This window comes from Chiloscyllium plagiosum, unplaced genomic scaffold, assembly GCF_037043375.1.
Source record: "Chiloscyllium plagiosum isolate Xiang-an unplaced genomic scaffold, Cpla_swu_hap1 HiC_scaffold_23, whole genome shotgun sequence".
In the NCBI taxonomy this organism is placed as follows: domain Eukaryota; kingdom Metazoa; phylum Chordata; class Chondrichthyes; order Orectolobiformes; family Hemiscylliidae; genus Chiloscyllium; species Chiloscyllium plagiosum.
The window spans coordinates 38,146,508-38,163,173 of NW_028270161.1; the positions used below are offsets into that span (position 1 = coordinate 38,146,508).

A 16,666-nucleotide genomic window follows, 5' to 3' on the forward strand; every position below is an offset into this window, starting at 1 on the left:
GCAATGAGGACAGGGGTCAGCCCTCAATCAAGATGACTCCCTGTGTCATTACGTTTAAAGGACAATGTTTGCCTATTGGAGAATTTTGGAAATCATCTGAATGGGCAGTGAAATCTATGTGCTAGAATAAAATTTTTGAACATGGTCAGAGCTTTTCTTTTGAAGTGAAGTAAAATATATTTCAAGATATGAGATATGTACCTTAGAATAACAGGAATTTTGGCAACAAGCTTAACAAAATTTGCTTTTCTTCACCCAATAAGCTGTAATGAATTAATTGGCAAGAGCATTTATGTAACAGATAATATATTGTAAAGGTGTTTTGAAATTCTGGCAGCCTAGCTTCCCAAACATTGCATAAATTAATTTCTGGAATAACCTCTCCCACTGAAAAAGGCACTTTCTTTTGTTTATAATTTTTTAAACTGTTTTACGCATCATCAGCTGTCATAATGGAGCACTATGAATCTTTTATTCAATGTCAATGATGTAAGCCAGTGTTTATACTCCACGAGTGCCTCTTCCCACTCTCATTATCTTTTTTACCCTGTCGCCATTATCTCTCAATTATCATTTATCTCATAAGACCTTCATTTAAATACACATATCATGCATGCTTAAGATCTCAGTGGTAATAAGTCCCACGTTTTCACCATTTTCTCAGAGCATAGATCGTTCATAAATTCTTTAGTTGATCCCTTAATGGATACCTTATCTTTATGCCGCTTGTGCTGGATTGATCCATGTGGAAACAGTATATCCACATTCAATCTATCAAACCCCTTCACACATTCGAATACCTCAACTAGGCTTTTTTTATCCTCATCACTTCAAAGAAAAAAAGAAGAGCCTGTTCAATATGCCCAGATAGCTGCATCCATTCAATTTAGTAATAGCCTTTGCACACATTCTTCAATCCTTCAATAATCTTTTCATAGTACTGTACAGAGACCTGAACTGCACACTGTATTTCAAAGCTAAATCAACATTTAAAACTTGGAATAAACCAACAAAACTGCAAATGATAGACATCTGAAACAAAAACAGAAATTGCTGGAGAAACTTAGCAGATCTGGCAGCACCTGTAGAGAGGAATCAGAGTTAACATTTCAAACCCAGTGACCTTTCTTCATAATGCCCTCTGAAGACTCACTGGACTTGAAACATGTATTCTGCTTTCACTCCATGGAGCTGCAAGACCTACTGAGTTTCTCCAGCAATTTCTGTTTTTGTATAAAACTTTGAACCTTAGTATTAGATTATGGATACATCAGGATCACAGCTTGGAAACATTAAAATAGTGTATTGCAAAATAAAGTTGGTTAAATGCAACATAGACAGAATGAACACCAAGAATATTAATTTGATTTATTTCAAAACTAACACAATTACATAGAACAGTACAGCACAGGAACAGGCCCTTCAGCTCACTATGTGCACATCATCTGTGATGGCATTCTGATCTAATCTTATCTTCCTGCACATGATATGCATCTCTCTATACCCTGCCTGTTCATGTGTCTGCCTAAATGCCTCTTAAATGTTGCTAACGTATCTGTTTCTACCACCTTCCCTGGCAGCGTATTCCAAGCTCCCACCACCCTCCTTGTAAATAAAAACTTTAAACTTTCCCCCTCCCATCTTAAACTTATGCCCCTTAGTATGTGACGTATTTACCTTGGGTTGCATGTCTTGTTTTTAAAAGGCTGGTGCTGATATTGAGTGCTTCACAACTCGTTGAAAATGTTGGAAGCCAGAAATATTTGCCTCTCCATCCACATAAGCTTAAGCTCTGCAATATTCCATCTATGCAATTTAGTTTATGTCTGGTTGGCCAACTAAACTGCAGTCTAGGCCTAACTGACAACCGTAAAGTATGTGGGTTGAGGTGAGGTAAAGGTAAACAATCCAAGGTTAGAGATATCAAAATAGAAATACATTCCGAATGCTTCACAGTTCATCAAATTTTCTAATTAGCCTTATCTATTTAACAGCCCTAGTTACATCTATTAGTTTGATTTTAACAAGAATAGAATTAAGGTTTCTAATAGCAAAGGTAAACTGTACTCAGTTTAGAACATGCATTCAGCTTGTTTCATTTTCCTGATCTTACATATTCTACGACAGGCGAATCGACGTTTCGGGCATAAGCCCTTCTTCAGGAAGGGCTGAAGAAGGGCTTATGCCCGAAACGTGGATTCTCCTGTTCCTTGGATGCTGCCTGACCTGCTGCGCTTTTCCAGCAACACATTTTCAGCTCTGATCTCCAGCATCTGCAGTCCTCACTTTCTCCTTACATATTCTACCCCTCCTTCATTATAGAGAATAGTTTATCACTATTTCAACAGTATAATATTATTTGATTAGTGACTGAACATACACAAACAAGTGCATATTATAACATTTCTCACACAAAAAAGAACAAATGTCAACATCATCCAAACATCAATAACTTACTTCCTGACATTTTGACTTAAGTTTGCTTAGTTCAAGAAAAATGAAAGTTGCATCATTTTAGTACAAGTTGTGTGGGATTTCTAGCCCACACATTTAGTTTCTGGCACTGCAGAGATCAAATTTGTTTTCACAAATGGCACAGTCAATTATCTTATGATCGATGCTAAACAGAATAGGTAGAGAACAAATCAAACAGTTCTAAACTGGGCACCTATGAGACAGTGCTGGCCACCAACTCAAACTATATCCTATGAAAACCTGAAACATCATACTCTGGCATACCCCTTACTTTACCATTACAATTAAGCCAGTGGACCAAACTTGGTTCAATGATTGTAGGGCAATATGCCAGAAGCAGCATCAGGAATAACCACAGATTAAAGTACCAATCTGGTGAAACCAAAACAGACTACATGCATTCTAGACAAGGGAGAAACATGCTTTTGACAAATCAAAGTAAGTTCACAATCAACAAATCAGATAAATTAGCTTTCTGCAGGCAATTGTTAATGGTATAGGACAATTAAACAAATAAACTGCATTGAGGAAGCAGACAGAAGATTAGCAAGCATCATTAGCCCAGAAGTGCTGAGCTGATAATCCATCAAGGCCTCCATTGAACATCCCTAATATCACAGGCTCGTGTCACATATAAGAAATTAAGCAAACCAAAAATAATTGAAAGTACTAGCCCTGCCAATAACTCAATTGGAATGTTTAAGATTTGTGTTCCATAATAAGCCATGTCACACATTAAGTTCTTCAATTATGGCTCCAAAACAACTATCTACCCAGAGGAAACTATCCATGCATCTCCTATTTACACAAAAAGCAGGACAAATCCAGTCTGGTTAATTACAGCCTATCAGTGTGTGTTCAATCATGAACAAAGTGATGGAAAGTGTCATTGAAACTAACAACCCTCAGAGTCACACAGCATAGAAACAGATGCTTCAGTCCAACTTGTCTGCTTTGACCAGACATCCAAAATCGTCATTCAGCAATAACCTGTTAACTGGTGTTCAGTTTAGATTCAGCCAGTGCCATTCGACTCTGGACATCATTACCACCTCAGACTAAACATGGAGAAAAAGCTGAATTTTGGAGATTAGGTGAAAGACAATGTCCTTGAAGATAAGGCAGCATTTAAAAGAGCTGCTCAAGGAGTCCTAGTAAAATATATGTCAATCGGAATTAGGAGGAATGTCAATCATTTCACTCTCAGAATTTATTTAGTTGCTTCATCAATGACCTGCCTTCCATCATAAGGTCAAATTAAGCATGTTCACTGATAAATGCACAATGCTCAGCACCATTTGAAACACTGCAGCAGTCCATGTCCATATGCACCAAATGCTAGACAACAATCAGACTTGAGCAGATAATGGTAATTAACCTTTATACCACAGACGTGACCATTAATAATCATATCCAACAAGAGTTTTGAAACATCTCCTTGACATTTCACAGGCCTCTCTTGCTGAAAAATCTACCATAAACACCTTGGGGGGAGGTCCTCTATTAGGAAACAATGGAATTGGACCAGCACATCCAGAGTGTGCCCACAAAAGCAGGTCAGAGGCTGCGAATTCTATGACAAGTGACTTGTTTCGTGTCTCCTCCAAGCTTTTTACATCATCTAAAAGGCACATCAAAAATGCAATGAAATGCTGTGCACCTGGCTGGATGAGCTTAGCTCCAACAACAATTTTGCAACATCCAGCTTGTTTGAGTCACACTTCATTCATCACCTTATAGAATTATCCCCTCCTCCATTCCTAGAACAACGTAGATACAATGGAATATCTGCAAGATGCACTACTATAACTCACCAGAACACTCTCAATAGCACTTTCCACTGTCATTAACCAGAAACACAAAGGCAATTAACTTACAAGTTACCCTTCAAGAGGAAAACCATCTTGACTTGCAAATATATTGTTTAATCACAGTTCTTGGATTTCGATCCAGCAACAATCTAACTGTTCTGGCTCCATCTCACACTACATCAATTGAATGCGTTCAGGAAACTTCTGGGAAAGTTCAGCAAATATTCTGGGAGCCTAGCTCGAATCATGCCACAGCAGATGGTAGAATTTGAATTCAATAAAACATACTGGGAAATTAGAAACTACCAATAACCATGAAGCCATTGTCAATTGTTGGGAAAAAATAATCCATCTGGCTCACTAATATCGTTTAAGAAAGGAAATCTGCTATCCTCACATGGTTTGACTGAGACGTGACTCCAGACACATGTAGTTGACTCTCCCCTGTGCTATGAAATGACCTAGCAAGCCATTTCAATTGTATTAAATCACTGTGAAGTCTCGCGTAGACTGTAGTGGTTCAAAAAGGCAGCTCTGCACCACCGCATCAAGGGCAACTAGGAATGGGCAATAACTGCTAGCCAGCCAACAACACCCACAGCCCATGACTGAATTTAAAAAGTGGCTCACTACCAGTTTCTCAAGGTCAGTGAGCGATGGGCAATAAATGTTCAACTTGCCAGTCTTGTCTATTTTCCATGAATAGAAAGGTTAAAGCAACTGCCAACAGAAACATTAGCCACACATGGTTACTAATGTTCTTCCTCCATTTTGTTTGGGATTTCTAATACTTCGAGATTTTGCTTCTTCAGTTCAACATGCTATCTTCTTAACACTTCATCTCCTTAGTTTCAGATGTTTTCCAGTTTCTCCTTGAGTAATTCACGGCAATTAATTGCATTTCCTAAACCTTCCTCTAATTTCTAATTAATGCTTGCAATAATCTTTATTTCATTTAGTCTGAAATAAATCAGCTGATGCGCAATTTCTGGACTACCTCAAAGACACTTACTTGTCCCTTACTCCCAATCTGCCAAAATTGATCAATTCAACCAAATTGTACTGCACTCCTGAAGTAAGTGCTTATGTGAAAGCTGGAGTGAGCTGGAGTACCACACAGCATTGCTTCTCGAACCAGTATCAAATGCTTCATTCTTCAGGCCATTCCTCATCCATCTATAAATTTATCTCGCATCCAAAGCTTCAGGAAATTTATAAGCACAACAACATAGAGTTCTATATTCTCATTTATTAAGTTATCTTACAGATATAGCAGGCAATGATAAAATACTAGAATCAGTAAGAGTTTAGCAGATGTACTTGTTTAGGATGACATAAGCTTGATTCTGAAAATGACACTGCCAGCTTCACATCACACCTTTTCTTCAAAGAGAGAAGCGCAGCCCATCAGAATCCAAATGATGGATGTAATTTATTAATAGCAAATAGTTAACAGGGCAGTTAATTTTCTGTCAACGTAAAGTTCAGAAATTAAAACAATCCTACTTGGGAACCTTTGAAATTTCAGTTTGTTCCAGTTACTGTCATAAAACAGCAATGTAAAGCTGACGTGATGCAAGATGACTTCCTCAAGGTGATATTGCTTTCTCAATCTGTCAAACTTTACACCAGAGTTAATATAAAATGGAACGGATGATAAATTAAAATGCTTTGTAGTGACACAAAATTGGTATCACCAACTGGAAAGGGTTAACCACTCTCTCATCACATCTCTTACAGTGAATTGCAATAAAATGATCACTGAATTCTACATCAGCATCCAAAAGGTTCAATATGGGTAACTGCAAGTATTTTGAAGTGCATACTTAGTGGAATTAATGCATTTTAAGGATTGGTACTTGCATCAGCAATTTTTCACAAGAGTGTGAATTAGTTCTGCTAATAGACCATCAGAACTCACCTGGTATGTGTCCCATAACCTAATGGTACATCGTAAGGGAAGTTCTCTCATCAGTAGGTTATTCATCCATCGAAAAGCAAACTGCAGGTATTCAACTTCTGATCGTTGCAAGTGTTTATGTACTTGTTCTGTAAGGGAAAAAGTAAACTTTTCATGCTCCACACTAAAGATTAGTCTTAAAATGTATCCACTGCATTATATGATACCTAAATGCAAGTTTCACGCACTAAAACAGGTTGTTTTATTTATTCATTGCACAGAGATGAGATATTCATCAACTCCACTTCAAAAATACTTCAGTGGCTGTGAAGCAGTTTGAAATGTCTGGAAATTGTAAAAAAACATTATATAAGTAGTGTCTTGGTTTTTCTCTTATTTTAATACAACATATATCTATGGTTAGCTTTCACAAAGAATCACTGGATAGTAATCAAAACTTCCTGCCCATGAAAGTCAATGCCTGTGACTTCAAAGCCAGCATTGCCCCACATGGCTTCTGGTGCTGAGGATGGAGCAGATCTAACAAAGACCAAAAGTGGGATGAATTAGGTCTGCCTAAGACAACAAGGTGCTGAATCTGAGGAAGACTGCACAGACTGCATTTATCTCTTATTTGAACTTGTACAGAAAAGCTGCTGTTGGTCCTCTCTGCATTAACTGCTCTTGTTTTGCAACTGGACGACCAGGTCACACAGACAAAATATTAGATTGAATTTGAGTAATTGGATATTTAACTCTACCAAATGATACAGATACTCTTAAGGCATAACACTGTGTACTTTATAGGTGAAATCTCTGCCAATGAATCTGCCATTTGTCAAAAACACAATCCCTCAATGGTGCAGCTTTTTATCCGAGCAAAAAGTGAAATTACATCATAAATAGAATACTAAGAGATTTTTTTATAACACTTAATTATTTTGACTTGAATGAGCAAGTGAGGAATTAGATTATGTTTTGCTTAATTGTGGCTAGTTAAAAAAAGTCTCTGTGGAGGAAAAAAAAACTTCTGGCTAGATCAACAGTGTTGCTTCATTGCTGGTTTAAGGCTCAAGCTAATGTAAACCTAGGGAGACAAATGCAAAATGATTTTGAACTACAGAGGTTGTTGACCAAAGGCACACATGCTTTAAAATGTTCATTTTTGTTATTTAAAGTATTAATAGGCTTATTTGTATTAGTTTATACAATTTTACTGAGTTTTATTTTCAGTTGCAATACATTGTGGAATCACACGTGGATCTTAAGGTTGAAGAAGATTGATATATTTGTCAATAAATATATAAGTCAGGACATTTAGGACAATTGTTGATTAAGGGGTGACAGGACATACATTACTCAAAGCAGACAGAGTAATTATTCAAAGGTACCATCTTACCTTCAGGTCTGTCGAATAGATAAGGAAGAGGGACAAGCTGTTATAAAAGGGACAATCTCACAAAGCGATTGGCATGCAAAAGAATGAATGAGGAGACAGTAACAAGGGATAATTAGAGTTCAGGATGTGTTTGCTCATGCATGGGGGAGTGGGACAGGGAGGCTAGCAAGGATCAATGATGCCTGGGTTTTGGTGGTTCAAGGCATGACAAGATCATCTGAAGACATTAAATCAACACACCAGGAGACAGGTGCCCAGTCAAACCAGTGTTACGAACTGGCTTGCTAATATGGATAGGCTGCAACCACTACCTCATTAACTATCATTTCTATCTGACTGGTTACGATAAACTCAATAAATTCTGTAAAACTTGTGAAAGTATATTTGTACCTGGAACGGGTCTGATAACTAATCAGGTCTATTGAACATTTCATTCTCTCTCTTAAACACAAGTTTGCAGTTTACTTTGAGGACTCCTGTGGTCCCTCTGAATAAGAAAGTCTGGGTTCAAGTCCCACCTGCTCCTGAGATATTATGACACAGTAATTAAAGACATCGAGAATTGTAATTCTAGATTTTACAAGTGAAGTGAAAGTGAACTCCAAAATCTTACATCTCTGTTGTGAATTCCCCTTCAGATAAGTCACCAACCTTTCCTCAAAAGAAATTGTTGGTAGGTTTGAGGCCAGCTTCAAAATTGGAATTTTCAATTTAAAGCCTGAATTTGATTCCAGAGCAGATCTGCTGGGTTCCAAAGTGAGATGCTGAGTCCCAGGAGGAGCATCATGGAATCCAATAGATCATAACGGGTAGCAAACAAAAGCAGAACCACAGAATACAAGAGGGGGGTAACAAACGCTCCGAAGCAGGGACTGGCAAAAGAAAGTGGAAAATGTGAACAGGGAGAACAAGATGGTTCCTGAATGCAGGCAGCAAGGGGGCTGAAATGATTGGTATTCAGAGATATTTCAAGTCCGGTATGAGAACAGTCAGACAGGACTCAGAATATTAACTCTAATTCTCTCTCCCCAGATGTTGTCAGACCTGTTGAGTCTCTCCAGCATTCTTTGGTTTGTTTCAGATTCTCAGCATCTGCAGTATTTTGCATTTCAAGTCATAGAGATGTACAGCACAGAAACAGACCCTTCAGACCAACTCATCCATGCCGACCAGATATCCCAACCCAATCTAGCCCCACCTGCCAGCACCCGGCCCATATACCTCCAATCCTTCCTATTTATATACCCATCCAGATGTCTTTTAAATGTTGCAATTGTATCATCCTCTACCACGTCCTCTGGCAACCCTTTCCACACAGGCACCACTCTGTGTGAACAAGTTGCCCCTTAGGTCTCTTTTATATCTTTCCCCTCTCACCCTAAACCTATGCCCTCCAAATCTGGACTCCCCAACCCCAGAGAAAATACTTTGTTTATTTTCCCTATCCATGTCGCTCATGATTTTATCAACCTCTATGAGGTCACGCCTCAGCCTCCGACGCTCCAGGGAAAACAGCTTCAGCCTATTCAACCTCCCCATATAGCTCAATTCCTCCAACCCTGGCAACATCCTTGTAAATCTTTTCTGAATCATTTCAAGTTTCACAAAATCTTTCTGATTGGAAGGTGACCAGAATTGCACGCAATATTCCAACAGTGGCCTAACCAATGTCCTGTACAGCTGCAACATGACCTCCCAACTCCTGTACTCAATACTCTGACCAATAAAAGAAAGCATACCAAACGCCTTCTTCGCTATCCTATCTACCTGTGACACCACTTTCAAGGAGCCAAGAACCTGCACTCCAAGGTCACTTTGTTCAGCAACACTCCTTTGGAGCTTACCATTAGGTGTATAAGTCCTGCTAAGATTTGCTTGCCCAAAATACAGCGCATCGCATTTATATAAATTAAACTCCAGCTGCCACTCCTCAGCCCATTGGCCCATCTGATCAAGATCCCATTGTAATCTGAGGTGATCTTCTTCGCTGTCCACTCCACCTCCAATTTTGGTGCCATCTGCAAACTTACTAACTGTACCTCTTATACTTGCACCCAAATCATTTATATAAATGACAAAAAGTAGTGGACGCAGCACCAATCCTTGTGGCACTCCCAAGGTCAGAGGCCTTCAGTCTGGAAAACAATCCTCCACCACCACCCTCTGTCTTCTACCTTTGAGCCAGTTCTGAATCCAAATGGCTAGTTCTCTCTGTATTCCATGAGATCTACCTTTGCTAAACAGGGGAACCTTGGGGAACCTTGTCAAATGCCTTACGTTGAACCTTGTTGAATGTCCATATAGATCACATCTACCGTTCTTCCCTCATCAATCCTCTTTGTTATTTCTTCAAAAAACTCAATCAAGTTTGTGAGACATGATTTCCCAAGCACAAAGCCATGTTGACTATCCCTAATCAGTCCTTGCCTTTCCAAATACATGTATACCCATCCCTCAGGACTCCACTTGCCCACCACCGATGTCAGGCTCGCAGGTCTATAGTTCCCTGGCTTGTCCTTACCACCTTTCTTAAACAGTGGCACCATGTTAGCCAACCTCCAGTCTTCCGGAACCTCACTTGTGATACAAATATCTCTTAGGTCCAGCAATCACTTCTCTAGCTTCCCACAGAGTTCTAGGGTACACCTGATCAGGTCATGGTGATTTGTCCACTTTTATGCATTTCAAGACATCCAGCACTTCCTCCTTTGTAATATGGACATTTTTCAAGATGTCACCATCTATTTCCCTAAATTCTATATCTTCCCTGTCCTTTTCCACAGTAAACACTGATGCAACATTCTCATTTAGTATCTCCCCCATCTCCTGTGGCTCCACACAAAGGCCACCTTGCTGATCTTTGAGGGGCCCTATTCTCTCCCTAGTTACCCTTCTGTCCTTAAAGTATTTATAAAAACCTTTTGGATTCTCTTTGACTCTATTTGCCAAAGCTATCTCATGTCCCTTTTGCCCTCCTGATTTCCCTCTTAAGTATACTCCTACTGCCTTTATACTCTAAGGATTCACTTGATCTATCCTGTCTATACCTGACATGGGCTTCCCTCTTTTCCTTAACAAACCCTCAATTTCTTTAGTCATCCAGTATTCCCTACACTTACCAGCCTTACCTTTCACCCTAACAGGAATATACTTTCTCTGGATTCTCATTATCTCAATTCTGAAGGCTTGCCATTTTCCAGCCATCCCTTTACATGCGAACATCTGCCCCCTGTCAGCTTTTGAAAGTTCAGCCGAATACTTTCAAAATTGGTCTCTCTCCAAATTAGAACTTCAACTTTTAGATCAGGTCTATCCTTTTCCATCACAATTTTAAAACTAATAGAATTATGGTCATTGGCCCCAAAGTGCTCCCCCACTGACACCTCAGTCACCTGCCCTGCCTTATTTCCCAAGAGTAGGTCAAGTTTTGCACCTTCTCCAGCAGGTACATCCACATACTGGATTTAACACAAAATAGAAATCTGTTTAAAATGACAAAGGAAGACAGGACCTTTGTCATGTGAAGTGGGAAATCCTTTAATCTCATTGCAAAACAACTAGTCAATGAACAGAATGAAAGCACAGTTAAAATCATTGAGGCATGATCATTACAGAATGTACAATACAGAGAAACTAATCAGCCTTACAAAGAATATGACCTGTGTTGACCAGAAACACATCTAGTTATGCACAAAATTACGAAGTAGTATCAAAGTTTTAGTTAACTTGTCATCATATGACAGTAAGGATGCCAGAGTATCCAATAGAAATGTAAACCATATAAATGTGCAAAATAACAATAAACAGGAAAACATACTCTTCACGAACTGTCTTCCTGTGTGCATATTTGTATAATAAATCATTGTCTTGCTCAGACCCTCAGCAATCCTTGTGTCAAGTGTCATTGGAACACGACAGCAATGGCAGCAGGTACACGGTTACACCTCCACTGATTCCTTTCCAAATCACCCTGCATACTGACTGAGAAATACATTGCTGCTCCTTCATTGGTGTTGCATCAAACCCTGGAATCTGCCTCATCTTATGAAACTCTTACTACTATATTTGATGAATTGCACGAAATTCACTGAAATTAGTTATTGACTCTACTCATGCTCTCTCTTTCGCTCTCATTTTCTATTTGGCTATCTTTCTGAAATTCCCTTTATCTCAATTGCATTATCAACCTGACTTTGTCGAGGCACACTTTTCCTATTGCATACTACTCTGGCTTTGTTTGCCCCATTTAATCCGTCTCATATTGACATGTGATTGCGTCTTAACCTGAACCTTCACCCTTTCGAGGCACCCATTCTCTCTTGCTCTTTTATAGTCTCCTTCATCATTACTGTCAATCTTACTTCTACCTTTTCATTTGAATATCCAAATTAGGAGGAATCAGCCACTAGCCTTGAGCCTGCTTCGACATCCACTAAGATCACAGTAAACTGATTATTCCACATTTCCATCAACACCAATAAACTGAACATCACCACCACCCACAACCCCTATCCCTCACCCCCTCCCCCCACCCCGACCCTTGCCGAACAAGAACCTATCCAGCTCTGCCCTAAAAATAGTTCAATTCCACCACCTAGTAAGACAACATTCCAAAGTTGTACACCTCTCAGAGAAAATATTCTCACCCTGGTTCCAAAAGGGTAACCCCTAATGTTAAACTTAGTTCCTCGCACCCTAGTTCTGGACTCAACCCTAAGAAGAAACATCCCAATAAGTCCACTTTGACATGGCTTTTCAGGATCTTATCCATTGCAAAGATTCATATGCACTCGAAATGTTGATATTGGTTCTCAACTTACAGGTGCTGCCATACCTTAGTTTCTCCAGCACCTTTTGGTTTATTTCAAGATCTTTAAGAATTTTATACACTTTACTCAAGTCACCCCACATTAATCCATACTTCAGTAAAAAAAAAGCTCAGCCTGTCCAAGTTATCCTCATAAGACAATGCACTCATTCAATGTGTCAGTCAAGTAAACCAGCTCTAGTCTATTTACATCTATCCTTAAATAAGAAAACTGCAATGCACACAGTATTCAAATGTGATCTCACTATTTCAAGATTACAATTAAAGCATAACATCCTTATTTTTATGTTCAATTCCTCAGATGTAAATTAATTGGCTACCTGGAGAGAGACAGACTTTGTAATGTCACACCTGATGAAGTGTGAAAGAGGTTTCAAGGAAGGAAGTGCACTAGAAACTGAACTTGCTTTCTTCTGTTGGTAGCTCAGACTGTGACCAAGATAGCAGGCTGGGTAGGATACATTATTGTGTTATTGTCCTTCAAGAATGCACAGATATGGAGGTTAAAAGCAAGCTGTATTTTGTAGGCTGACATTTTATTATGTGGATCAATATGCTGAGAGGGTCAAAGGCCTGAGGACACCTATTTAAATGCCGCTGCAATGCAGGTAAAGGAAAAGATGAGCTTTTACTCTGAGAGCTACGATCTAAAGTTACCAGGACAAAGAGTCTTAACCAACGTACAAAGCCAAGAACCTCAAATAAACTGTTCCAATATCAACAGTAACATGTATGAAATGGCCATAACGTTTCATTGTCCACACTTCATGATTGACTCAAAGTCTACCCTGTAAACCTTTTACATTCATTTTTGTTGGACTTCCTCCTATTGTGTATGTGTGTTGCCTTATTATGTCTTCTCATGTTTTGTTATATTAAATAAACTAATCAAATTTGAAGAAGTTAAAATTTCAGTTCTGAAAGCTATGCAACTGCATACCTTCGATAGAAGAAACAGCAGCGGCATGAACATGCATAAGTAAACTTTCAAAAAGCTGTAGTGCCAGGTGATTGCCTTGATTTTCATGCATTCTCCTTCTGACGACTATACATAATGAACAGATTTTCTCTACCAAGTTCTGATCTCATTGCTTGTTTCATATTTTGACATTGGGCAAAAGTGGGTTACTGCAGATGCTGGAGGTTAGAGTAGTGCTGGAAAAGCATAGCAGGTCAGGCAGCATCTGAGGAGCAGAAAAATCGACGTTTCAGGCAAAAGCCATTCCTGATTAAGGACTTTTGCCTGAAACGTCGATTTTCCTGCTCCTCAGATGCTGCCTGACCTGCTGTGCTTTTCCAGCACTACTCTAATCTTGACTCATATTATGACATTGTCCATTCACAACATCGTGGATCGTTCCATGCATGTTTTCCAGCAGCTGAGCCTTGCATAACATATCTTTTCCTTATATTCGCCACTTCTGTAAGCATCAGATGTCTATATTACACAACCTTTCCTCATATCACTACCTAGAGTCAGTGCCCATTAACAGCAAGGTGAACTCTAGAATCCATTATTTATCCATTTGGCTGTCCAGAAGATTCTCAATATTTCTCTCTGAGTCCTTTTATTTAAAATTGGGATTAATGAATAGCTAGCACAATACCAAGATTTCGGGAGGGAGACAGTACAGGTCCAACTATAGTTAGAATGATATAATGCCCAAACTATAGACCAGCTACATTTGCACCAGTTATTGAGAAAATAAGTGCAAATTTAAAAATAAACATTGAGAAGTTACGCAACTTTGTCGGAAAAATACAGGAGTTGAACGTTATTTAAATGGAGAAAAACTGCAGAAAGCTACAGAACAGAGGGATTTGAAAGCCCTCGTCTCAGAATCAGGAAAAAAGCAAGCATCTAAGCTAATTGGGATAGAAGGAAAATAAATTGAATTGTGGCCTTTATTTCAAAGGGAATGGAATATAAAAGTAGGGAGATTTTCCTAAAATTATGTAAGACACTAGTCAGACTACAACTGGAACATGGTGAAATATTTTGGGTCTCATATCTAAGGAAAGGCAGACTGCGATTGGAGGAAACCCAGAGAAGATTCACTATGCTGATAGCAGGTATGGAAGGACTTTCTTATGAGGAGAGGTTGAGTTGATTGGGCTTGTACTCATTTGAGTATAGAAAAATGCAGGACAACTTCATTGAAACATATAAGATTCTTAGGTGACTTGTCAGGATAGATGCAGGAAGGTTGATTCCCGTTGTGGACATGTTTATCCACTATCACTGAAAACCTTTTGGAAACGTAGATATCTTGCATCTACGTCTATGAATTCATGAAGTTGGTCAAGTAAAACTTTGAAACCTATGTTCACTGTTGATAGTTACATTAGGCCATAAGACATAGGAGCATAAGTAGGCCATTCAGCCGATAGAGTCTGATCCATCATTTAATCGAGGGCATAATGTCAGAATAAGGGGTCACCTAAATACTATTTTTGTCAGAGGGCAGCCAACGTATGGAATTCTTAACAGCAGCAGTTGGGTCATGAAATATATTCAAGACTGAGATAGACAGATTTATAATCAGTAAGGGAATCAAGGAATATCTCGCCAAAGGCAAAAAAGTGGACACCAATCCATCCTAGGACAAGCTTAACAGAGACATGCACGGGAATTCCTAGAAGCCCGGCACTCAACCCGGAACTCCATTAACAAATGTAGAGTTGGACCCTATATGCCAACCACTAAGAAACAGCAATGAAACCAGACATGACACCACCAACCCCAGACACATAAACAGCAAGCAGGATAGAACATCAATGCTTCACTAGAAGCGCACTGATAATGTTACCCAGAATGGTGACAAAACATCTGCAAACAAATGTACCAACTCAGCAAGCAAGTCAACAACCTCAACAACCACAGAAAAGTGGAGTTGAGAGTTATCAGATTGGCCATGATCTCATTAAATGATGGATCAGACTCTATCAGCTGAATGGCCTACTACTGCTCCTATGTCTTATGGCCTAATGTAATTATCAACAGTGAACATAGGTTTCAAAGTTTTGCTTGACCAACTTCACTGAATTCATAGACAGTAGATAGGGCAATCCAGTAGATGCAAAATATCTACATTTCCAAATAGTGCATGAATTATTTAAGTTAGAGCAAGCTGACTTGGTGACAATCAGAACGGATAGTGAGCTGGCTGAAAAATGAACCAGAGACTAGGGAAAAATGGTAGGAGTGACAGAAAGTGGGTACCCACTGAAATCAAGCTAAAACAATTATTCTTGACAACTTAGACAAACGATTTAGACTTTGGAATTCAAAATGAAAATTCTAAATTTGTTCATACCTGCAACTAGAGGGATTGACAGAGGAGAAGAAATAGTCAACACCTTGAACTTCAATGAATATCAAATAAAATTGAGGAATAAGAATAGAATTGTCAAATCTATTTTAATACAATCTAGTGTGAGACAGTTTAGTGAGAAAAATATGAAAGAATATGAATCTCAAAGGGATAGGAATGTTAAGGATGTGAAAATATAAATAAATCACTGAAAATTTTGGCTTGGGTGGATATGGCTGTAACAAAATCACACCAAGCACTCGGATTTAGTTCCAGAACAAAAGATCTGAAAATGAGAAAATTTCTTCTAAATTTTAATTGAATTCTGGTCAGATTACTTCGAAGTATTGCGTTCAGTTATTACTGCTATGAATAAAAAAGATAGATTGTGCAAAGTATAATGGAAAACTAAAGTGATACCAAAACTGCAAGCTTATATATCTCTCAGGAAATCGTGAACATGCTTGAGCTCTCGACGCTCAAAAATGTTGCAGAGTGAACACAAAGGCTTTAAAATAATGAAATATTTTGATAGACTAGCCACAGAGAAAATGTTCCCACTTGTGGAGAACAGCAAAACTGAAAGTCATCAATAAGACTGTCATCAAGAAACTAGATATAGAACTCAAAGGAACATTTTAATCCAGATTTGTTTCGGATTAATTTCCTTTACCTTTGAGTAAAACACAACTTGCAAACTTGATTAAATTGTAGTAATCTGTGAATATTGCACCGCTTTTAATTAATTCTCATTTCAGGAAAAAACAAATTTGCAAAGCATGCGTTGCAGCTACTTTTCCGTTCCAGCCAAGAAGTATCAATGTTCTGCTAATAAACAAAGTGCCCTAGCCATCTAGTTTATAAATATTACAGTATGATAGTAAAATCCTAGATAGGGAGAATTAAACTGAGAATTCTGTTTCCATTTCTAAAAATGCC

The 16,666-nt window shown here is 38.7% G+C and overlaps 1 protein-coding gene across 6 annotated transcripts in view; it reads right to left on the reverse strand.

The window, feature by feature from the left end:
• The window catches only part of tbc1d22a (TBC1 domain family, member 22a), a 414,172-nt gene that overhangs the window by 122,839 nt on the left and 274,667 nt on the right, over positions 1-16,666 (reverse strand). For all 6 annotated transcript variants that reach the window (XM_043713710.2, XM_087999542.1, XM_043713709.2 and 3 more), the window contains one exon: positions 6,208-6,335. In XM_043713710.2, coding sequence (XP_043569645.1) covers positions 6,208-6,335 — 128 coding nt within the window. The remainder of the gene's footprint in view (positions 1-6,207; positions 6,336-16,666) is intronic.